Raw genomic sequence first — 25974 nt, forward strand, 5'->3', positions numbered from 1 at the left:
GCCATTGTTTCTCCGCGTACGGCTAGTTTGATTGTGCTAATGAAAAATGGGAAAGTAGTATAAAACCGCCAACGGGAAGGAGGGATCTCATCCATGCCGCCGAGAGGCGGCAAGAAGGGTGAGATGAGAATTGAACAGCATCCAAAAACGCTCATAAACGAATAATACTCATAAGAGATATATAAGATACTCGAAGAATTATATCCATTATCATACATCTATCTAGATAGTAGAGGACTTTTTGCCTGCAGTTTTCCCTGATATAAGATGGATATCAGTTTTGGGTTTCTCGCATCGCCGATACTATTCGTAAAGTATCCTATACCATGTATGCGAGAATGATATATTATCTCTCTGTAAATACGAAATTATATACGCTATTCGGGATTATCAATCATTCCGAGAATAAGGTAAAGAAGCGATCTTTAACTTTAGATTTCGCGAAACTGTACAAATTGTACAATAACGCGTTGCTATATGCATTACATTTCTTTCTCGCATTTCTCATACACAGAAAGAATGATTTTGCTGAATCTAAAAATTTAGTTAGATACAAATCTAAAAATAATTTTGTCAGGTTAACAAAAAAATTTTTCATACATGAATATGTATAAATATATATAAACATACCTACATAAATATTCATAACATGTATAATCATATATATGAAATATGTCCATACATCCATCTTCCTTTTGTAAAATTACTTTTTAGTGTAATAGAAATAATATTAGTAATGGGAAAACACTAAAATAATTAAAAGGGTAATTTTCACATTATTTATTTTAGAAAAAATCAAATTTGAAAAAATGTAAAAAAATTATAACACATATGTATAATTATATATAAAATTTATTATTATTATTATAATTGTGCATAATTGTGTATAAAAATTCTTTTTACACTTTTCTAAATGTGTTTTTTTCTAAAACAAACAATGTGAAAATTGTCCTTTTAATTTTTTCATATTACTCTTATTATTTCTATTACACTAAAAAATAATTTTATAAAAGAAAGAGGAATGGACATATTTATGTCCATTCCTCTTATATAATAAACATGTATGGACATATTTATATATGATTATATATGTTTATGAATATGTATGTTTATACATATTTGTATTATACATATTCATGTAAAATTTTTTTACTGGATAATTACGTAGAAATCTCAAACATGAACAATGCACAAAGTTTTGATATTCTAATTAATTTGAACTTAAATATAATTATTTTAACAATTAAAATATCAAATTTTATGCCAAAATTTATGCCTTTATGCTTAAATTATTAATTATTTTGGTACAACAAATTGTTATCTAACTAAATTTTTAAATACTCTATCAAAATCGTTTTTTCCAGATCTTTGTAGATTCATATCAATGCGAGCATTGCATAAATTTCTTTTGTTGCTATCAACAAAAGGAATTTATGCAATGTCTTTTTGTGATCGCTCTACATTATTTGTATTTACATAAAATAATTTCGAAGTTACTTTCAAAGCAGTATCCTTTCTTTATACTGCGTAAATTCGTTTCTTATAAAATTATGTTCAAACTTCAGTTTTATGCTAATATATGTATATTAAATTTTATATATTCTTTCGTACTTTTTAATATATTTATTCTTTAATATTTATGTAATTTAATAAATGGACATTAATAAAATATATTTCTTTAATATTTAAACCACGTCTCTCCTACTTTTAAAGAGCATTACCTTTAAATAATTCAGTAATTATTCCATTTTAAATAATTTTATATTATACAACTAGCAATGAATTCAGAAATACCTATCTATTTTATATACGATATAATAAATATATTAAAAATTTTTAGCACTGTTGGTAATTATCTACATGTTAAAATTCTGTTGGTAAATTACCTACAATGGTAAAAGAGAGCGATCAAGTGCAGAATCGCATTGGCAGATGGCACCAGCGACAAAATGGATAATTTTCAAATTCCGTGATTTTGCTATCACGAAAAATGATATGACCAGATTTTCAATTTTGCATTCCGTAAATCTACTTCTCATATTTTCGATATGCCGCAAAGCGAAATTGCCCCTATTTTATACGAATATCATAGGTGATTGAAATATTATTGCGAAACAAGATCGGAAATTTCCCGGTGTCCCAAGGGACACCATATTTATTGTTGGTCGCAAGTAAATTTCGTAATTTTTGATCGAATATCAAAAATTATTGCATAAATTATGCTATGCACAGCATTGCATAGCACAATTTATGCAATAGACATCTTAGAAATTCTTAGGACACTCGGAGGACATAGGATGTCCCGTGAGTACTTTAGGCTCTTTGGCGGTCCGCGTAATATGATTTTTGCGTAATATGGTAAGCTTGTGTTAAACCTACAACGGCATGACACATTTTTTTCGTTCAATTGCTCGCATTTTATTAGAACTGCGCCACAAACGAATTTTAATAATTTAATAAAATGCAGGAAAACATCGACGCATCGTGCGTCGGAATCACGAAACATATGAATACCTAATGAGAAGATTCCGAATCGATCGCCGCATCGGCTGTGCGCGCTTCCTGCTTCCTCACATCCAGAAATCCATCAACGTCGCCTTCAAATAGTCCAACTCGCCGTTATCCAAAGATGCACTTTTAACAATCACACACGCGCGCGTCGCGAACGAGAGAAACTTCCCGCGCTCGACATCGCTCGGCCACGATTTCAAATCTACTGTGCGCTCGTCACTTTACTCTAGACGTTTCGCGTTCGCCGCGTTGGCAGCACTGCGTCGCCAATAGCGCCGATAGCGGAGACAGTGGAGTAATCGGAGCAACTTCACACGGTAAGCGCCGTGTCGGAGCGCACTTGGAGTACAGCACAAGTACTGGTCACTACGTACAGTGAACTGCTTCGGCCTATCGTATCGCGATGCATTGTAATTCGGTGTGCAACATGTAATCACGGTGGCAAGGTGAGTATACCGATTGCGAGACGAAGGTATTCGACGTCGTGCGAGCGCGTACATCAATTGTCGTTTTTCCTTGCAGGGAATCAGAGGAAACACTCGGCGTATCCGGTGAGATAAATTACCCCCCAGGGGTGGGGTCAACTGATCGCTGTCATTTACGTTTAACAAGTTGATAAGTAATGCCAATCGCGTGAGGGACGATCAAACAACGCGGTCATGGCTCGACCCATCGTGCCGAGCCAGCAGAAGCTGGCCGAGAAGTTGACCATCCTGAACGACAGAGGTATAGGTATGTTAACACGTATTTACAATATCAAGAAGGCCTGTGGTGATGCCAAGTCGAAGCCCGCCTTCCTCTCTGACAAGGCGCTGGAATCTTCCATCAAGACGATCGTCAGGAAGTTCCCTAACATCGACATTAAAGGACTGCAGACCATTATGAACATTCGTAATGAGATTATCAAGTCTCTGTCATTGTACTACTATACATTCGTTGACCTGCTAGATTTTAAAGACAACGTGTGCGAACTTCTGACTACTATGGACGCGTGTGGTGTCCACATGGATATTACAATTAATTTTGATTTGACCAAAGGTTATCTAGATCTTGTAGTCACGTACATCAGCCTGATGATTCTCCTGTCGCGAGTCGAGGATCGCAAAGCTGTGCTGGGGCTCTTCAACGCGGCTCACGAGATGGTGCACAGTCAGTCGGATCCCAGCTTTCCTCGCTTAGGACAGATGATTATGGATTATGATGCTCCGTTGAAAAAACTTTCCGAAGAATTCGTGCCACATTCTAAATTGCTGAAAAATGCTCTAACTTCGCTGTGGCCAGTGTATCCTGGTAGAAACTTGTCTGCTGACACGTGGAGAGCTGATCAGAAGTTAAGTCTCGTTGGTAGTCCTGGACAGATATTAAAAGCAGCAGCAACAGATACTATGTCTTGCGAGACATTGAGTTTGGATAGAATCGAGAGATGGGTGATTCTTGGATTTACGCTTTGTCACACATTCTTGAGTCAGGAACAACCAAGCAAACTGTGGATCACTGCTTTAGAATCTGGATGGGTATTAGCGTTGTTCAGAGATGAGGTGATTTATATACATCAGTATATTCAAACATTCTTCGAAGGTATGAAAGGATATGGAAAACGGGTATCAGAGGTGAAAGAATGTTACAATCAAGCAGTACAAAAAGCTGGCTATAGACATAGAGAAAGAAGAAAATTCTTGAGGACTGCTCTAAAGGAATTAGGTTTAATTTTGACAGACCAGCCTGGTCTTCTGGGACCGAAAGCGCTGCTGGTATTAATGGGTCTCTCTCATGCGAGAGACGAAGTCTTGTGGTTGTTGAGACACGGAGATAATCCTCCTATTCAAGGTAAAGGCAAGGGACGAGGTGGCGAGGATTTGGTGGATCGTCAGTTGCCAGAATTGCTCTTCCATTGCGAAGAATTACGAGCGCTAGTAAAAAAATATTCTCAGGTGCTTCAAAGGTATTACGTCCAATTTCTTTCAGGATTCGATGCCCCCGCTTTACATCAGATGATACAAAATCTTCCGGTTTGTCCGGAAGACGAAGGGGCTATTCTTAGTGATATGTGTTCAACTATAGCTAGTCTGACCGTAAAGCAGGTCGAGGACAATGAATTGTTTGATTTTCGTGCCTTTCGATTGGATTGGTTTAGGCTACAGGCCTATATGTCTATTGCGAAATGCAATATGAATCTGGCTGATAATAGAGAATTAGCTTCTTTCATGGATACTGTAATCTTCCACACGAAAATGGTTGACAATTTGGACGAGATGTTAGTCGAGACGTCTGATTTATCTATCTTCTGCTTCTACAGCAAAATATTCGAGGATCAGTTTCACATGTGCCTCGAGTTTCCTGCCCAGAATCGGTATATCGTTGCCTTTCCGCTCATATGCAGTCATTTTCAAAGTTGTACCCACGAGCTCTGTCCGGAGGAACGTCATCACATTCGCGAGAGAAGTCTTTCTGTTGTCAATATGTTTCTTGATGAAATGGCCAAAGAAGCTAAGAATATTATCACAACTATTTGCGACGAGCAGTGTAACATGAGCGACAAATTATTGCCGAAACACTGCGCTCTATTAATTTCACAAGTTGTTAATCGCAAGAAGAAGGATAAGAACAAGAAGAACATGTACGAGATTCACAAGCCTGGTATAGAGAGCTATCGGAAAACCCGGGAGGAATTAACGACGATGGACAAACTGCACATGGCTCTTACCGAGCTGTGTTATGCCATTAATTACTGTCCTACTATTAATGTCTGGGAGTATACTTTCGCGCCAAGAGAGTATCTGCATCAACATCTGGAGTCGCGATTTGCTAGAGCGCTGGTGGGAATGGTCATGTACAATCCGGATACCAGTGAGATAGCCAAACCGTCTGAGCTCTTCGTCAGCGTTAGATCTTACATGAATGTTCTTCAGACCATCGAGAATTATGTGCACATAGATATCACGCGGGTCTTCAACAATGCTCTGCTGCAACAAACACAGGAGCTGGACAGTCACGGTGACAAAACTATAGCTGCACTCTATACGCAATGGTATTCGGACGTTCTGCTGAGGCGAGTAAGCGCTGGTAATATTTGTTATTCGGCGAATCAACGGGCGTTCGTCAGCTTGTCGGTTGAAGGTGCTATACCCTTTAACGCCGAAGAGTTCTCCGACATTAATGAACTAAGAGCATTAGCAGAATTGATAGGACCATACGGTATGAAGATGTTGAATGAGAACTTGATGTGGCATATCGCCAGTCAGGTACAACAATTGAAGAAATTGGTGGCCGGCAACAAGGATGTGCTGATTTCTCTGAGAACAAATTTCGACAAGCCGGAAGTGATGAAGGAGCAGTTCAAGAAGCTACAACACGTGGACAATGTTCTTCAGCGAGTTACTATAATAGGTGTCATTCTCAGCTTCCGACAGTTGTCACAGTCAGCACTGGTCGACGTGTTGGAGGAACGTATACCGTTTCTGTTGAGCTCTATATTGGACTTCAGACATCATCTGCCATCCGGCGATCCTATGCGCGTCGTCTCCGAGATGACGTCGGCTGCAGGCTTGACTTGCAAAGTCGATCCCACTTTGACGACAGCACTGCGAAACCAGAAAGCTGAAGTCGACGAGGACGAGCACTTGCTTGTTTGCTTGTTGATGGTCTTCGTAGCGGTTTCCATTCCGAAATTGTCTCGGAACGACAACTCCTTTTACAGAGCGTCGCTCGAAGGTCATTCCAATAACATACATTGCATGGCTACAGCAATAAATAATATATTTGGAGCATTGTTCACGATTTGTGGACAAAATGATATAGAGGATAGAATGAAGGAGTTCCTTGCTCTGGCCTCGTCGAGCTTGTTAAAATTAGGGCAAGAAGCGGACAAGGAGGCAACTCGAAACAGAGAGTCCGTGTATCTTCTGCTCGATCAAATAGTTCAAGAATCTCCATTCCTGACGATGGACTTGTTGGAGAGTTGTTTTCCATATGCACTGATACGCAATGCATATCACGATGTGTACAAACTTGAGCATTCGCAACCGTGAATTTAATAGCGAAATTATGAGGTGCTGCATTTATAACTTGCCACTCAGGGCCACTTTTTTTACGTCCACTTATAACATCGGAAGCAATCGTAAAGACTTTGCTATTATATATCTAGCCGAATGATAATTTTCTGGATAGGATTAGTTTTCGATTAGTATCGCTGAAAAAGTACAAGCATATATTATGTCAGCGAAAGTATGAGAGAGTGGTAAATGCATAAGAATGTTCAAGGGTCGATAAAGTTATCTACAAATTATTTCTCGATATTTCAACAGAACGGTAAAGCTTGCGACATTGTAATACACTTTAGCCATTTCTACGTTGCTTGTGGCAAAAATCGCGCCACATTTAATCTGTATAATTGAGATCTGTTTATCGCAAATATTTGTCTAATTCGATTGTCTTTGTAAGAATCTTTATCGAAAAAATTAATCGATGGACAATTTGTGTCACGAATTTTCTAATATATTTGAGATGACATGTAATAAGCATTTTGTACAGTATTTTCTCAATTCTATATTTGACGCTTGAAATTCGTTAATAACACAATATTAAATAAAAACATACGATTGCGTATCTTAAATTTCAATTAGTATTATAGTTTAAGTCAAAGAATTTTTCTGTTGCACTGGAATGTATGATGTAAGTTCCATGACTTCAAGCTAAAGATCGCGATATTCATGTATCACACAGTAGGTATCATCATTTACCCACTATGACTTTTTAATGTACAATTGTAACTCTTTTACAATAGTTTATATAACAAATAAAACTATATGTACAAAACAACGATTCGTAATCTTCACTATCCTCATCGTTCCAAAGATTACAAACGAATAAATGTAAAATGTATGCTTTATTTAATTCTTTACAATGTTTTGTCTTTTTTAATCACATTAACATAACACAAGAGATATTCACAATCATAATTCATTTATTTATAATATCCTTAAAACACTCGCCGCATTCTAAACATTTTGGGAAAAAGAGAGAGTGGTGGTCTGAAGCTACGTTCAGCGATTGGTCAGTATCATGCTCGGTTATAATTTACAATAAAGACAATACACTCTTAAAAGCATATCACCGACTAAAAATAGAGATACGGCACGAACGTAAGGGTCACTTGGTGTTCAGTGATATCCAAGTAACAAATAAAAACGTACGATTCCTGAAGAAAACAATTCGTCGTTTGCGAAGTGATTCAGTACAAAGGGCACGAAATTACATGCTTAAATAATCCCAGATGCACGATGTTGATAGGTCACCACGTTTTTGGATCGATAGAAAAAATATAATCTTCGATTTTCTTTTTGTTCTTTCCTTCTCTAACATTATGTACAAGTGATAGAGTAGTGTGTTGTATGTGCATCGCGTCACAGTAATGCGGTTCTGGATTAAGATCGGTACGCCAATCGCGTATAGTCTTGAAAATTACGCTTTCGTTATCGTTATCAACGTGATACGTAACGGTGACACATTGCAACGAACCGTACAGGAAGTTCATTATTACGGAGGAATTAAAGTCGCATCTTAATCCGGATGCCGCGGAAATGAATAAGCTTAAGCATATGTAGTTAGAGGTCTGGGACAAATGATGAAGGAGAATTTATCCTTATTTCTTATTAATCCTTTCGTACGCGCAAGCGACTTCATTCAACTAGTAACTACACCCTGACCCCATTCCATGCTCGCTCTTTAGGCTTTCGGAACGTAACAAGGCATTGCTAACTATTTTGTCGTCTTGGATATTCGTTACGTCGCGTACGAATTTGTACATGCGATTTTTGATCATAACAATTCAGTCGTTCGAAATGCTAGTGGCAGTGAAATGGAAGCAAAGGTAGTTCGCGCATCAATAACGTTCGATCGGGATATCAACTCGTTCCGAAAGCAAGTTCTAACTACCTCAAGATTGCTCGTCAAATGGCAGTGGCTTGGAACGAAATGATTACCCAGAGATTCTCGATGACTTTTCGAACGACATTATTCCGTTTTTTTAACGTACAGAAAAGGTCTTCTTTCTTTTTCGGCGTAAAATGAAATTTAATAAAGGACGTATAAAAAAGTCTTCTTTATCTGACGGTTGTCTAAAATATTCATGCTATTATCGTACATTTAGAAGACCGTAATTAACATTTACATTGGCAGAAAACATTTCTAGCGATATACTATAATTAATATATTAAAATTAATCAAATCGCACCTGGCTACGTTCATTGGCAGTAAATCTCATCCGTTGAGTGTCACGGATTGTTGCTCGCATTGAAACATATTAAATCGTTCAATAATATTACGAGCGGCTGTGAATGGGGTCAAACGAAATTTTTTTGCACCTATACGCAAGAAATCTCGAAATTTCCTAAATAACGTACGATTTCTCCGGTCCACGATGAATCGCCAAAGAAACTCATACTTAAAACCCAGAGGCTCGATTACACGCATGTACAGACACTCGCACGTCATCCCTAAACTTCCGTTCTGATTACAAAATACAGAATAATATTTCGCTATAATACAGATCTGATATAAAAACAAGTATTTTTTGTATTCGCTTTACCATCCGTTATAGTTATATAATCATTTTATAATGTATCAGTATATTTACACAGATATACACACTCGCGATCTATCTCTTTCGCGGTCTCTCACTCAAATATTTTCTCGCACGCCCAAAAAATTTTTTACTTTCCATTTCATTTTCTCGTAATTCCTCTCACTTACTCTTTTCCTCACGAAACCTCATATGACCCATCTAATAATCACATTGCATCTATTGTACATTTCCACACGATCCGCAAACTCGTATTATAGCGTCACGTCTTTACTGGCACCTCCTCGTTTCAATCCTGCATCCCTATATTCAATTTTCCGCCTAGATAAAACACAGTCTTAAAGTTACAACGCAGAGGGTTGTAATTCAATTGCGGGTAGACATAGAGATATCAATTACACCAATCGATATTTAAAAATACGATTTCCGTTTTTAAATTCTACGAATTTCTACATGAAAAATAAAATCAATGCCAAATTTCGGAACAGTCTCGTTTTGCTCAAAATTTACAAAAATAATATGAGGATGTTTAAAAATAAGTGTTTTGTTATATGAACGATTCTGCGTAATAATTATAAAAAAAATTACGAAATTAATTTGTTTTTTAATCTCTCTTTACAAAAATTGCATTTGATCGATTGTTAGATTAAAATGTTAAAGATATGAATTATATAATTAAAAAATTGCTAAAAATAAATCATAAAAATCAATTATATAAAAAGAATTTTAATCTCTAACACACAGCTTTTCTCTGAGATGATTTGTTTCGATTAATTATCGCTAATTTAAATGTCACATATGTTTGTTATTATTCATTGTAAATGGAATATATTATTGTGAACAGGAATGGACATCGATCTTGACGTTTGTTACTTGTTGCACAAAGACGTCGATAAAAGAGCGAAAAAGAATTCAGTCATTTGTTAGATTTGGCGTTTCAGAAAAGGGAAGTGCATTAATCGTATCGACAACGGTTTGACAGCACCAGATACGATTCACTTCGAGGATGAGAACTGACCTCGTGTTTCTCGCTTACGAGTATGCAGCTGTGTACATGTGTGAGCCCATGTATATATATATATATGTATATATATATATTTATATATATATAATATAATATAACATGTTCGCACGTTTCGATAAGAGGGCTCATCTTTGGTCCGCTATACGCATAACTGCGTGTTTACGGTGCAGCCCCCGACTTAATATAGCATGTTTAATTAAAACTCGTTTTTAATTAAATATTAACTTATAACATTCGCAATATAGGCGGAGATAAATTATCAACTGCAAGATATAACTAATTAATAATAATAATCAGCATAGCTTAATAATAATAATATCATCTTCATTCATGTATAATAGTTAATGGAATATCGCTATAGAAACGCATCATTTTGTTGTTGCTGCTCTTATATCCTTCGTAATCTCGCATAACTTCGCTTTAAAATTGGCTAATACAAATTAGTATAAGAATAATACATATCATTAATTATTATTCTACAATGGTACAGAGATCAAGTAAATGACCTGTGATGTGATTTGGTAATGGTAAGGTGCCATTTCGCTCCAGAAAGCCATTTAAAAAATATTTTAGTTATTAAAATTGTAGATAAAAAAAGAATGCGTATGAATGGTGAATACTTTATACGACAATCTCAATTTTCTTGCCCATATTGCAAGAATCTTGTATATCTGCTGTATCAAGTTTTAAAATAAAATAAGATTGTTTATCGTTTTATAACATTCTAATCTAATAAAAAAAAAGATTTTTCACTTTATATATTTTTCACTTTTATTTTATTTACTTGTCGATAAACAAAATAAGAACACAATAGTTGCCTTTGGAAAACACATTTATAAGTATGCGCCGTTTGCCAAAGGACATACATATATTGTCTTATTGCCAATTTTCCATTAAATTTTAATTTCTAACAAACAAGATTTTAAAGATTCTCCACTTAATCTAACTTTCGAGAGCGATATGCACGAGTATCGACATCTCGAAGGACGCCGTCACACAAAGACCGTACGATCTTGGCTTTAAATCTTCGTAATGGCGAGGATGTGACGTTTTTTTTCTTAACATTGCCGCGTTCGTCGCTTTGCGAATGCAGCGTCGATCACTAAAGCAAAATGAATCACACGTTGGATCGATTTAAATTACTTTGATCATATAACAATATCACCTTCACTGGCGGAGCCATTCTAAAATTTGATCATACGACGAGTTTTTTAAATGACGACGCGAAAGATCGAATTGGTGCTACATAAAAAAGATTACATATATAAAATTCTCGATGCTCACGATTTTCGCTATATACTCCATTATTTTATCATCGTGGCTCCGGTCAAATCAATCTTCCGAGTCGTCGTTCGTTCGCATTTCCACGAAATTACATCTACCAAACCGATACAAAATGAGAGATCAATTTGATCATAAATACATACTTTCTTTGTATCTACGCGCGGCTCTTTACGCGAATTCTATGCAACTCAGGTAAAAGAGCATATCGCTGGACCTCTCAATCTTGTTCGATCATTGTAACTGCTCGTCATTATTGCTTCGACCTCGGTTAAGAGACATCGTCGCATCCCTTGGAAAGTGGATCGGTTTTCTTCGCATTTGGCAATCGTTCTACACAACGGCTCGTGGGGCAACGCCGCGATTGGTGGTCCTCGTCCGTGACGACGTCCTAGGATCGTCACACCTTGTTGTGATGCCTCATCTCATATGCTGCGCTCCTCCCCCCTCCCCCGGAGCCCGAATAGGCGCCGGCATACAGTTCTGGGTGATTGGAACGGCCGTAATTGTCTGCTGACCCGCTACTTGGTGGCGCACTAGCTGTGGGAACCGAGCGATATCCTGCTTAAAGTTTAGAAAAATGTTCGACAATGAAATGAAACGCACAACCAAAAGTAACACCGCGGGTATGCGAGGATAGAGGATTGCTGCCACTGTGTACAACAGCCAAATAAAATATGACAATAGGGAAACAGTCGCCGCAATCTCCACTCTTTCTGCATATCCTTCGCGTGCTATTTCTCTCTTTCTACTTAATATGTACTTAATATAGCTAATAATATTATTCTGGAAAGTTATAATTCAGAATCAGTAGATGATACAAAATCAGAAAGGAGGAGCTCGGCTTCGACATTGATTAGGAAAGAAAAAGTATTTCGCTAGCATCCAATGCAATGCCATGAACAATGAGCTAGGAGCAAATACATCAAGAATATATCAATATTTTGATTTTTCTAAATAGTAATACATTATGCGACAATGATATTGACATTTATGAATTTGCTCCTATTAAGCGTAAGAATATAGGCCCCAGGCTCACCTCTGCAGATCATAGAACGATAGTATCGGGTAGTCATAGATGCGCGTCAATGCGAGGAAGATGCAAACAGGAAAAGACATTGATGTAGTTGCGGGTCACACAAGGACGAGAAAACGCGAACAACGTTAGCTTGAGTTTAATCCGCATTAGCAATCCTTTCTTTCACACTAGAGTATATGTATTTTTACGATGTATGCAATGCTGATTGGTGTTTAAGCATAGGAACTAAACTCAAGCAACGAGAAATGTATAGATGAGATTTAATGCTAATTTACCTTTTGGATAATATTGAGCACCTCTACCCTCTCCATACCCATGAGAGGGTCCACGTGTTCCGTGACCACCTTGACTTGGTCTCGGAGGTATACTTCTTGGCCCAGGTCCACCACCAGCGTGCGGATGTCGCTATAAAAATGACAAGCATTAAAACGTTGAACAAGATGAAATATTTCTTACTTCAAACATACGAGCAAACTTTTGTATGTAAATTATATGTTCTTACCATTCTTCTAAGAGTGTTCATCGGTCTTGTCAATGTATCACTGATGCGCCTTGCAGGTGGCTTTTTAGGATTAGTGGAAGGAATGTGCACCGCACAACACTTGATAAACAGTCCCATAAATATGATGAAAGCTATACCCATTAGTAATACCGCCCACCAAAATTCCTGAAACAAATAATAAATAATGTTATGAAATAGAAAATAGATAATACAGAGATAAGAGTGACAAGAAAATGTTTATGCTTACAGTTATCCATTGTGCTACCGACGATAACGTTTCTTTATTGAACAACAAGTTTTTCAATCTCGCAAGCGGTCCTTCCGTATCGACAGCTCGGCATTTTAAGAAAACATCGCAGTAACCCTGAAGAAGAAAAATAAAAATTTATAAATATGTAATTTTCAAAAAAAAAAAAATTAATAATCCGTATACTCCCATCTATTAATCTATCTATTAATTCTATTTCATCTGTACGTAAAAGTTAATAATTTACCTGAAAATTATCACAAGGTGAACCAGGTCTAAGACTCATTCCACCCTCGGGCAATCCCACCATGTGCGCAAACTCGCTTGTCCCGCGACATGTTGATGCATCAGTTCCATTTTGACAGGCTAATTCGCACAGTTTTCGCTTATCAATGTTCGGTATGATGCTGCTCGTTAAAAAGCACTCCGTCAGATTCCACTCCAGACAAATAGATCCTGTGCATTCCCCATTGATGCATAGCTGTAAATAATGCGTTGTTGAAATCAGCATCGATGATTGGTTAAATCGTACAATTCACAGAATAACACAGAGCGTGATTACTTGAGTGCCCTCATTGCATCTAGTCTTGTTGGCTTTCGGTAGCGGCGCTGGGCATTCGGAGGACCTCCCACTGCATGTAGAATTGTAACTACAGTCTGATTCGGCTCTACATTGGATTCGATGAGAGAGGGGTACAAACTGGCACGTTTCACTCGAACAGCAGGGTCCTTGACTAGGACTGCAAACGCATAATTACATTTATGAGGAAATGAATCGGAGCACTGTCATTTGCTTCCACGTATTACATTTTGCTTGCACGTATTACAATACCTGCATTGTGTTCCATATTTTCTATTGCAACCTTTCGCCGTGTCATTCTTAATCTTATCCAGCTCAGACACCTGTCTAGGATAGCAGCACTTGTCCACGCACTCGTCGTCATCGTATCCGCAATCACACTCCTCGCCAGCCTCGACAATTTTATTCCCGCAAAACGCTCCTGTAAATATAATAAATGCAATATTCATTAGATTTCATCAGACAAGTAGAAATGTTAGAAGCGAACATTTCTTTCTATTGTTCGTTTAATCTGTTCTGAAGATTGCTGTAGCGTGAAGGGAAAATATGATGTAAAAATACCAGTGAAACAGTTCCTCTTCTTATTATCCTCGATAGCATCTAGGACGTTGCTGATATTGCCAATGCTGCACTTTGAAAACTTGCTGTTGTTCGGTCGATTTCCACTCGTCGCTGAGGCGAACATAATGTAATTACCGTCCAAGCCTCCTGGTCTGCATTCCGGTGGAAAATCGTGCTGGAAAAAAGGTGATCGTTATCTCTGCGCTTCGGACAAATTAAACTCGTATGTCTACGAGAAAACATTTTTTTTTGCCGGCTTACCGGTGATCCGAAATTATGACCTATCTCATGCGCCAGAGTCAATTGCGATACTTTAGGCGGTACACGGCTGTTGTAATTCACGAAAGTTATAATACCAGTATTGAGGGATCTCTTAGTGGATTGATATAGACCGGACACGGTCTCGGTATAAGTCTTGAACTTCTCACAGATACCACCGGACGCGCCGGACGCGGAAGCAACCCAGGCGAGTCCGAGTGTACCACCGGTGAAATCCCTGTCGGCATAGAAATAACGTTTATGAAGAAGCCTCAAATCGATATGGAATATAGCGTAACGTTTAGTTACTTCGCTTACCTGTAAGTAAAAACATAAGCGAGACAGAAATCCTCATGATTCGAGAGAGAATGAAGATTGAGGAAGTTGCTAACATCGATGTTCTCTAAACAGAAGGGGTTGGGTTCGCTGTACGGCTGTTGAGGCGTGCACGCCGTCTCGTCATCGATCTGTTATCAGATATAGCAAGTGTGTCAGTTTAATAAATTCACACATTGACGGGTATTCATACAATGACGTGTGTTATTTTCGACTCGATACCGTTACCTTTATTCGTTGAACCTCGAACTTGATGTTTCTGTGCTCCGTCCTGCCATCAAATTTCGTGTCCCTGTAGATATAATTCACGGCGGTGACATGATGTGCGATCAAAGACAATATTTCTTCTCTGGTTTTTTCCGCATCGTGATGCAGCTGCAAATATAGAAACATGAACCCTGACTATTCGCGTGGCAACTGTCCGAGATTGCCCTATCTTTTATTCTACATGATAAAATTTTTCCCTTGATGTACTCATATTAAACAGAATTTCCGATATACAAATGTTTAATTTCTAACACCAAACAGCTTGTAATTAAGTCTCAAATATTGATTTTCTTAGCGTGGCCATTTATTTATATATATAAATATGTATATTAAAATTTAATATATAAGCTTTATATATATATTTCCTAAATTTTCACGTTAATTATCCTAAGTAAAACTCTCTATAAATTTTTATAAAGAGAAGCTCGAAAAAATTTGTCTAAACAAATCATTATAATTGCTTTCTGTGAAATGTGCTCTCTGCAAGAGTACGGCGATATCAAAGTCGGAACATAGGGCACAGGAGGAATATTCTTTTTGCGAAGAACACTGGAATGCGGATGGTGTCTGGTTTGTTGAGAAAATGCAAAAGGGAATTGCACTGACCGTGCTGCCGACGAAAACGCATATGAATGTGACCATAGGAAGAGAACGGTTGGTATTCGAGGTATTTCTCTATTGTGTAAGGAAATACTGGAATTCTCTAGTTACAAATTGCCAGCGAGAATTGGGTCATTTCGTCGTTCTAACAATCTGATATCCTATCTCTACTTCTTTTACTTGATCATAAATGTCAATCTTCTATGTTATTTCTTTTTATTGCTCGATAAATTAAAGATAGAATGTAGGAAAAAATATTGAATTTTTAATTTCAAAGAATAAATTCATCAGCGAAAAAGCAAAAAAAAATTTTTTTTTTAATTTAATTAAGTATATTAATTTTCCGTATATTTTAAAATTGTTTAGATATAATTATAAATATAAAATAAGAGAAATAAAAAAAATATCTCTTATACTAGCTAAAATATAAATTGCATTCGGATATTCTCGCATACAATTAAAAAGAAAGAAAAAGAGCATTATAAAATATATGTATCTTCGAGATATACTAAAAAATTGCATAGATTTAAAATTGCCTAAAATAATTTAAAGAACATCTCTTCAGTGAATTTGCGATATATTTAGGAGCTGTAGACTTAAAACAAATTTCACATACCTGTTCGGAGATGTGCCTCCATATAAGAGGATCCGTTTGGATGAAAAGCGAGCAGGTATTGTTTTCTTTCGACCTAGTCGCTCTTCGTGGCCTGCGATGACTAGGTTCATTGGCTTCTCTACTGTATTTGTGACCAGGAGCCTCCCGATCTCCGTTCCAAGGTGCGACATTTGGTTTCGGCTCCTTCTGGTTCGACGATGGGACCGTTTTAGGCGGTTCATCCGGTGCAGCAGAATTCTGCACGCTTTCCATCCATTCTATCACATCACTATTAGTAATACCACATCCACCGCCATCACCTGAAAAATTCAACATTAACTAATCATTATTTCATATAGGACTTTATAAATCTAAAAATAATCGGAGGAATAGTAATAAAATATTACAAAATTCTGCAATAAAATACTCCAGCAATTTCTACGATATATATACAATCAGTCATCAATTATTAAATGAGAACTAATTATCAACGCTGATTTTTTACATAATAAAGACATGTCCATTTATTTGTAATTCGAATTGACCCTAACAGGAAATAGCAGGGTAATAATAGAGGTCATTGGTATTTCTGCTTCCTGAACTACAGTAGATGAAAATCTGGGAGCGTGAATCGTAAACCAGGAAGCGCCGCAAGGTTCCTAATTAATGGCAAAGTTCATTGCCATTAATTCTGAATCTGGTCGTGGAACTCGAAACATCCACGGCCACGTGGGAGTCTTACATCATCGATGGGATACATGCACTTCGAGTTCTCCTGTAGGTAGGTCGAAGTATATCCTAAATGTCTTTGGATGGGAATATAGAGCGAATAATAACGATACGGAAGTCAAGTCACGTACCGTGCAATCTGCATCGCGTGAGTCGCGTTGTCACCGAAACAACGTCGTACGCGGCTTAATCATTAGCACAATTCCGCAATACGCTCGAGGTATTTGCGTGAAGCGAATATATGGACATAATGCGTCGACTAATGGCGACCTTGTCGTGATCTCCCGGGTGTTGTACTATGGTACACGGTCTGCATATGCGAAAATGTAGCGGCCCAACCCATCGGAAACCGTCTTGCTCGATTTCGAATTGGTTTCCAAGTTTCCGTAGAAAAAATATCTTCACTCGATATAGAGAATTTGCTATCATTTACAGCGTATTTTCGCGATGTTTGCATATTTTTAGAAGCTATAAAAATTAATTCATTGAATTGTAAATTATTCTTTAACTTCTTTTTTCTCTAATCTTCACTACTTTTAAACGTAATTTTAACTGCAAATGATGCAAGTTCAACAAACTCGTTTCAAGTGAAAGCAGAGTGGAAGCTTTTATTTCTATGATTTTTCCTCTTATATTGCACGCGGAGTTATTGACTTTTTTATGCCCTCAAAAGGATTTTACCGTTTATAAAATGGGAATATCGTTTTTGGTTGTATTTAATGGCGATATTATAACAAACTAAGATTAATATATCGTACCTCTTAGAGATTCTCTCAATCTATCTTCCGAAGTCGATTCGCATAAGTACGAACCAATAACATCGCTGCCGATATAGCTGAGATAATCGTGGTTGTCAGCTTTATTGGCTGGTTAACCGAAAGCCGCGAGCTTTAATGACTCGGCGTTTCACGCGTGACGATATTGATTGTCTGTGCTATTGCTGTTTATTATCCACGCCTACGTGCTAGTGTCAATAGATATTTCATGAGGTGGAAATGAAAGAAATGCCGCGCCGGGAGAACCGATTGACTGCACTTGTTTTTTTCCGACGCATATTTCACTCGTTAACATCAGAGTTACGAATGACACATTTTTGTACTATTTAAAATTCACGAGTAAATCGTTACTTCATGTAAAAAAATTCAACTTTTTTCATAAATCTTGACTCTTGAATATTTTTTATTTAAACTATATTTATTTATGCTATAGCTTATAACTATTTATACACTAGAAAAAAATTTCTAAATCTAAGTAATATTTTCTTGAATAGTATTAAGTAAACATTTCTTTACTGCAAATAAATATTTATTCAAAAAAAGGAAGTAATAAATAATACATGTTTACGTAGTAGATAATTATTTGCAATAAGAAAATGTTTATTTATTGTTACTATGTTAAAAAATATTACTTAGATTTAGGAAATTTTTTTCAATGTAGCTATCTCTTTCTTCATATCTTCCCATGTTAGTTTCTAATATCATCTATCATGTCTAATAATGCATCATGCTCCGAGAGAGTTTGGACCTAGAATGTGAAGTACATTTCACCCTATTCCACTCTGCTCACCTTAGCGTTATCGTGCCTTATGCAATGCTCCAATAAATGTAGCAAACTCATAACATCAGACGTGTTGCCGGAGAGCAAACACAGCGAGACGGTGAGATTCGGTCCACGCAGCATGCATGAACGGGCGGCGCGATAAATATTACACATAATGCACCGGTCTGTTTATTTCAACGTTGGCCGTTTGCTACTGCCACGAGCACAGTGACGACGGTGGATTGCGTAGCTCGAAATTCGCTAGTCGTCTATGTAGCAATCACACTGACTATGCCAGATTCAGAACGAGACTGCACTCTCGGCGATTTCATCCGCACACCTATCCAAATAAACTACTTTCCATCCTAATGATACTCTAAATGGCGCATGGAATTCGTACTGCTGTGGACTTTCCGATATCCATATCTACGCTTTAAACGATGCAATCTTACGCTATTTCGTTTCTCGATAGCGTATACACAAAGGAATACCGAAAGTTTAACAATATTCCGAATTGGCTAATTCTCTAACAATTCTGAAATTAATTCGCTTAAGTGGAAATTTTATTCTCAAATATAGTTTTTATTGGAGAGACTTCATAAGAGTAAAATATATTAGGGTTATTCAACCGGTGTGCTGCAAAGGATCTTAAAATGTGCTACGAAAATTTTAGAGAAAGTAAAAAAACGAAAAATTTTAGAAATAAATAAAAATTTATAATCAAAAATAAATTTTTAAATTAAATAAAAAACGAATATAGAGCGCAAAATGTTTTAAAAATTGTAAAAAAATATCTAAATTAATATATTGTGTGTGTGTATTCTCTCATTTTAACCAAAACAATCTCTCTCCATTGTAATAAAATCACTTTTAAAATGATAAAATAAAAAATAAAAAGTTTAGAACTTTGCTTTTTATTTTTGTACAAAAAAAAACAATTTTACTAAAGTATCTAAAAATTAAGAAAGTTAGATATCTGAAAATAATTTTGTTGAACTATCAAAATAATTAAAAGCATACTGAATAATGCTACAAAAAGTTTTGACATTCTAGAGTAGTTAAATGTCCTACATATCTAATTGTTTTGATAAGCTGACAAAAGTATTATATCTAGCTATACTTTTGGATACTTCAACATAACCGATATAAATGTCGTGTTATCTGATAAAAGATTTATGCTGAGCGCTGAATCATGTGCTAATGATGTATCTCGACAAATTTAGCTCGTTATTTAATGTGACGCGAATTGAAAAACGCTGGAATATATTTTAATAAATCAATATAAATAATAACAAAATTATGTATGATATATAAGCTTGTTTTTATCCTCAGAATGCAGCAAAAAGCTAATTAACAAGTGTATGAAGAAACCCTCTTATTACAATCATTTTTCCAATCAATCGACTCTTCCATTAAGGTGAGTGATTTGGTTCTGACTTATGGACGTGTTTTTAAACACGATTGCTAAAGAATTGTAGTAAAGAACGAAAGCGGATGATGTTCCGAGAAGAGTACAGAAGATAGGCATCGCGTGACAAAAGGGTGGAGGTGCATGATGTCGTGAGGCGCCACTTCAAGGCTGTTACATCGAAGAACATGTCCAAACGAACGTTTAAAAACGTTCTCAGACACCGCTGCCTTATAATTAGTAAATCTTTCATGCACGACGGACATAACAATTATTATCACAACCGGTAGTTAACTAAATTGTTTCCAATCTAAATTTATCATTTTCTTCGAATACATATTGGGTACACGTTGCTTCTTCGTGTGCATAATGAAGTCAGCAGCTTTGTTCGAAATCATAAAGTTGTTTCAATCAGATATTAAACAAACTTTCATGATTCAACAGTTGCTTTATCGTCCGTTTATAAATATAAATATAAATAATATCTATAAGCTAATCAAAAGTAAAGTGTGGAAAGTAATATTTATTTGCATCGCAAATTTTTTTCACAAATTCCAAAAGTATTTATAAATCATGGTATAATATCACAAAAGTTAAATCATATGATACACAGATAGAATGAATTTACTGAAAAATGTTTAAAAATTTAGCTATAAACAGATCTGAAAATAATTTTGTATTATTAAAATAATTATATTAGGTGTTGGAATTAATTCGTAGCGTTTTTTAATGAAAGAATGTTATTTATTTCACATGAGCAAAAAATACATTAATGAAAGTACTTCCCATCACTTGTAAAACGCTACGAATTAATTCCAACACCTAATATAAAACGCTCAAACTAATTATTAGAACATTAACACTTTTTGCAGCATCGCTCATCATGCTTGAGATTCCCACGCAATTATTTTCATTGTCCAACAAAATTATTTTCAGATAAGTGTCTAGCTGAATTTTTAGATACTTCAGCAAAATTGTTCTTTCCGTATACACTGTGATATTTTTTTATATTTAAAAAGATATCATTTAAAAATTAAAATATTCCGTTTTTTGTTAGTTGCATATTTAAATAACTTTTTCCTTCATTAAAACTAAATATTTTGTAATGGAAATACATTGTTGAAAAATATATTGTTGAAAGTATGAAATAAATCAGCAATAAAAGGACAATGTCGAATATTTCAATATTAAAAATTTATAATAAATTGCTTGAAGCTAAAAGTCGTTTCTCTGCTAAATAAATCATAATATTCGCGAATTAATGCATAAGCAGTAATATACGCCTAAAGAAATAATATCGATAAAAAAAAAGAGAATCTTGTTTTTTCATCTTACCTTGTCGAACGTCCAAGTATGGATCACCGACGTCATTCTCATGATAGATCACAGAATGCAATGTCTCATTTATCTCATGTGATGGAAAATAGTAATGCGCCCTTTCCACGTACCACGCACCACTTTTCGGTGATACTATCTTCCCATGGAAGACTCCATCACTGACACTTCCAAACACGTGGCTACCAGGTTCGCCTGAAAACAAAAAATATATTCTTGATCGTGACGATAAGAATATTTAAAAAGTTTTATCATATTAATCGTAGCAATAAATTTTTAAGAGTATATTTTCATTTGATTTAAAGTATAGTGAATTATTAGGTGTTGGAATTAATTCGTAGCGTTTTACAAGTGATGGGAAGTACTTTCATTAATGTATTTTTTAATGCTCATGTGAAATAAATAACATTCTTTCATTAAAAAACGCTACGAATTAATTCCAACACCTAATAAGATATTTGTAAAATATAGATTTCTATTTAATTTTATAGATCTTTAAAAAATTATGAGTTAATCTTTAAATACAAAACATATATATATATATACATATAAATAATTATTATAATACAAACACCTTATATTAATTATTATATATTTTCCAAAAAGATACCAAAAGAGATTGTAAAAAGATATCTCAATTTTTATTTTTTCTTCCTTTGACACGATTAAAAGGAAAGAAAATTATGAAAGTAACATGGATATTTGGATAAATGTAAATAAGAAACCATATTCGAACGTGACTCGCGCTTTGCTTGAAAAAGTATCGACGATGGTATAAACTTCTCTCGGTAAAACTTTCTGCACCAGAAACTGTCGGCTTACGCAGCAACTTGCTCTTGCTGTCTAGCTATCTAATTTATACGTTTAACCGAGATGCACGTAGGAAAATTAATAGCGCGTATATTTTTATCTTTCCACGAGGATAAAAAATTTTAAAAATTAAACAGACTAAAATAGAAACTTGATTTAATTATAGCGTTCAAGAACGTATAAATATGTAAATTTGGTGTACGCAGAATGTAAATTTAGTGTTCTCTATAGTAATGGAATATTTCATATACAGATGGTCTGTACCAATTTTCTCATCTAGAATTAAAAAAAATTCTGTAGCAGTACTCTGTATGGCTGATATGATGGTTCAATAATAAAAACTATATAAAATTTAACTTGAATTTAAATGGTTTTATTTTTAATATAAAATACTTGTTAACGTTTATTTAAAAATAACAAAGAAGATTTTGATATTTGCTTGTACCAATCAATTTGCCTAATAATTTCCAATCAAAATCTTTTATATCTTTTATAATACTTTCTACTTGTAACTTATAAATGTTGATCCTGCATCTTGACACATAATAACTAGATGTTCTTTTTAATTAATCCTCTAATATGCGTAACTCTTTCGTGATCAATGGGACATATGATGTGTATTAAAAATTTATTTATTGTCACCTTTATTTCATTCCAGTTTCATTAAAATGTTCATCAATGAAAATTATAAAAAACATTATTTTATAAAATAGGTCACGAAAAGATTTAAAAAGTGGTTGTGGTTTTTGACAATTATGTCATAAAGCCGCTTTCCAAAATAAATGATATTATGAAATTAATATTTTACGTTAAAATAAGTGATATTGCAAAATTAATATTCCAAAAGAAATAATATAACGGAAAAAAGGAATGCCTTTTTATCAATCATCTACAAAATTCAAAAATTCAGATTCCACAGTTATATCATCCGATTTGAGAATCTCATCAATAAAACGTGCAATGAATATTTTATTTTTCTTTGTGCAAAAGAGCTACGTTTGTCAACAAAAATATATTTGACTCTAAAGGAAATGTTGGAATCGTATCTCCGTCGTATTACGCATAGAAAATATTTTGCAACACATTTTCATTGGACTAACACGTCCAACGTGAAAAGATAGTAAGTACTGAATCATTAAAATCGCAGAATAAAATCTTAACATATTGCAGATAGCAGATAGTAGACGATAATAATAGAAAGAATATTTAGGAAGCGTTTCGCGCATATCCTTTTTCTCTTTAGATAATAGATCGCAGGAAAATGAAGTCGCCCGCACAGCCGAGCTTATCACAATTCAAAATTCCTTTTGCTGCAAGAATAAAGGGAATCTTTCGCTTCCGATACGGAAAACATTTCAGACAACCTCTAACGTCACTTTAGAGTTCTTCTTCGCGCTTATGCACACATATTTTCTAGAACTGACATTGTTCTTTAAAGTTTTAGATATGCAAAAATATTAAATCAAGAATTTGTTAAAGTATTATAGTATATCATATAACGTCTATAGAGACTTCTTTTATGATAAAGGAGAGAAAAAGATTTTTCAAATAAATTTTCAAAATTATCTAAAAAACTAATTTAAAAAATAATCTTCAATATTTTTTAAAATTTAAATTAAAATCATATACAAGTTACATTTTTCTGTTTTTTTTTCCGCCGAAAAATTTAAAGTATATAAGATACATTTTTCTTTTGTTTAATCACAAAGCTTTTCACAGGCTTTTGACAAGCATACTTCAAATAACTTAATGTTAATAATAGTGACAAAGTCTTCATCGACTAAATCGACGACTTAAAATCTCTTCAATCTCTAAATTAAGATATAACTTTCGTGGCATTATCCAAAGGAAACCGGGTTGCGGAAAATTGTAATATGATAGATAAACCGTTTTCCACTTGAGTCATAATTCGAAACGTTGCTCCCATAAATCATTAGAATGAAAATAAAAGTCCCACCTGATATCTATGCTGACACGCACTTTTGCGTATCACACCTGGCATCGGGAAACGTTGCGGAAGTGATACAAAGAAATAGTACCGTCTCATTGAGAATACATGCTGCAGATTGCAACCAGAACATATACCGACGACAAAACGAATGCGGAGGTTGGACAGACCACTGAATGTGTCGCGGTTACATTTAAGTATGGTTCTTTGTTTGTACAGTTGAAAGCACTCTACTTCTATTAAATTTAGTTTATTTTGAAGTTCTTTGAATGTGCAGGATGTCTTATAAGGATAACGTTAAATTTCAGTAACATATTCTGAGGTGAATTGAAGACGGCTTTCCTTCAGCTGAGATATATTTGATTTCATATTTCATTGCAACTTTAAAATAATAAATATCTTGAGAATTCTACGTGTTACGTCAAGACTGCTAAAATTAATTTTCGCTTGGCATAAAAATAATATCGCTTAAATCACCAAAATCGATAATTTGGTAATTATATTATCAAAGAGATTCACTAAAATCTGATAAAAATTCCTTGAATATTTCCGGATCTTCTAGATATTTTTACTCAAATTTCAGATAAAAGTAGAAAATTGTTACTATGCAATTTTGATATAAATTGGAGTGCAAGCAACACAAACAAATTGTATATTAAAAATTAGTGGAAGACAAAAATTCCACGAGGCTATATTTATCATTTTCTACAATTGGAGTCACAAAATCTATAGAGAAGATTCATTACAATACAGTAGTGAGCTGCTACTGTCTTCTATTGAATGTTGTCTTCTATTATTATTCAAATTTTTGTTATACAAACTCAGAGATACACAAAAATGTACGTAAATAATTCCGGATATATATGATATATTTATTACTAGTTGATCTATATTTTGCATTATCAAAAAAAATCAAAGAAACAAGATTTTTTAGACAGAAATAAAATTTAAATTTAAAAGTAAAATTCCAAAAATTTTCCCGAGTGCCGAATAAAATTCCATGAAAGTCCCTGATACATTTTCAAGGATAAAAAAGAAATCTCCTAAAATTCCAGGTTTTCTAAATTTTTTCCGGACAGTAAACACCCTGTTTTATACTTCAATTTATATTCCAATGGAAAAAAGTTTTCTGTGTTATATCCTCCTGCAATATCCACCATATTTCCATTTTTTTCCTGTACTATTACAAAATTAATGGTATTATAAATGTTACACTCGCAAATAAATACAATATTTAAATGTTAAAATTTATAATTTCTAAAATCATTTCGATATTTACTCCGAATCCTCTTAGCCTTTACTTCCCTTTGGCGTACATACAATCGTTTTATTACTTTTGCAAAAACAAATGCCTCCATTTCTCTCGCAATAAATATTTTCAGAGGATGTTGCGACTACGAGTATAAACACAGACACTCATACAATTTTATGCCGCTATCTACGTGACCCTCTCGCAAGAAGAAAGCTCGAACGATCGCTGCCGATCGATTTTGTGTAACTTTACATTGCAAGCATCATTTATGCAAATATATAGGGCACCAAGAAGATTGCAGACTTGATGTCATAATCTACAAGTCTATATTTGGAAAAGTGTATGTTGTATTGTGTGTGTCAAATATACTGCAGATATACTGTTCAAGTTGCAGATCTCTACCACATTATAGTACATACACGAAGTATCTCTGAGTAGGTTCTAACGACAGATATTGTAGAAATAGTTGAAGAACATCACGTTGAGAAATATATTGTAAAAATTACTGAATAAAAGAAAAACAAATAAATTAATTGTAGGTGATGTACAATTTTAGCATCGATCGATGATAA

At 34.9% G+C, this 25974-nt stretch overlaps 2 protein-coding genes across 4 annotated transcripts in view; one reads left to right on the forward strand and one right to left on the reverse strand.

Annotated features, from left to right (window-relative positions):
• The first annotated feature begins 2782 nt into the window (after nt 1–2782).
• Nucleotides 2783–7329, forward strand: Hem (Nck associated protein 1 Hem). The gene is made up of 2 exons (XM_011067944.2): nt 2783–2957; nt 3034–7329. Exon 2 carries the CDS (start codon nt 3171–3173, stop codon nt 6537–6539), a length of 3369 nt encoding a protein of 1122 aa, XP_011066246.1. The 5' UTR covers nt 2783–2957; nt 3034–3170; the 3' UTR covers nt 6540–7329.
• Nucleotides 7330–7377: 48 nt separating this feature from the next.
• Nucleotides 7378–25974, reverse strand: part of kuz (zinc-dependent metalloprotease kuz) — a 129823-nt gene continuing 111226 nt past the window's right edge. The window contains exons 3-15 of one of the 3 annotated variants that reach the window (XM_011067948.2): nt 21393–21587; nt 16403–16701; nt 15148–15294; nt 14902–15050; nt 14587–14821; nt 14326–14500; nt 14017–14185; nt 13747–13924; nt 13432–13665; nt 13185–13301; nt 12938–13102; nt 12711–12840; nt 7378–11936 (exon numbers count right to left, since the gene is read on the reverse strand). In XM_011067948.2, the coding sequence (XP_011066250.1) occupies nt 11797–11936; nt 12711–12840; nt 12938–13102; nt 13185–13301; nt 13432–13665; nt 13747–13924; nt 14017–14185; nt 14326–14500; nt 14587–14821; nt 14902–15050; nt 15148–15294; nt 16403–16701; nt 21393–21587 (2333 nt within the window). In that variant the 3' untranslated portion in view covers nt 7378–11796. Of the gene's footprint in view, nt 11961–12710; nt 12841–12937; nt 13103–13184; nt 13302–13431; nt 13666–13746; nt 13925–14016; nt 14186–14325; nt 14501–14586; nt 14822–14901; nt 15051–15147; nt 15295–16402; nt 16702–21392; nt 21588–25974 lie in introns of all 3 variants that reach the window. The other 2 variants (XM_011067947.2, XM_011067946.2) reach the window with 2 other exon arrangements.

This window comes from Acromyrmex echinatior, chromosome 16 (genome assembly GCF_024713525.1).
Source record: "Acromyrmex echinatior isolate Ae372 chromosome 16, ASM2471352v2, whole genome shotgun sequence".
In the NCBI taxonomy this organism is placed as follows: Eukaryota; Metazoa; Arthropoda; class Insecta; order Hymenoptera; family Formicidae; genus Acromyrmex; species Acromyrmex echinatior.

Bases quoted from the DNA above. Each gene is read 5' to 3' on its own strand.
- Hem (XM_011067944.2), top strand. From the start codon at position 3,171: ATGGCTCGACCCATCGTGCCGAGCCAGCAGAAGCTGGCCGAGAAGTTG.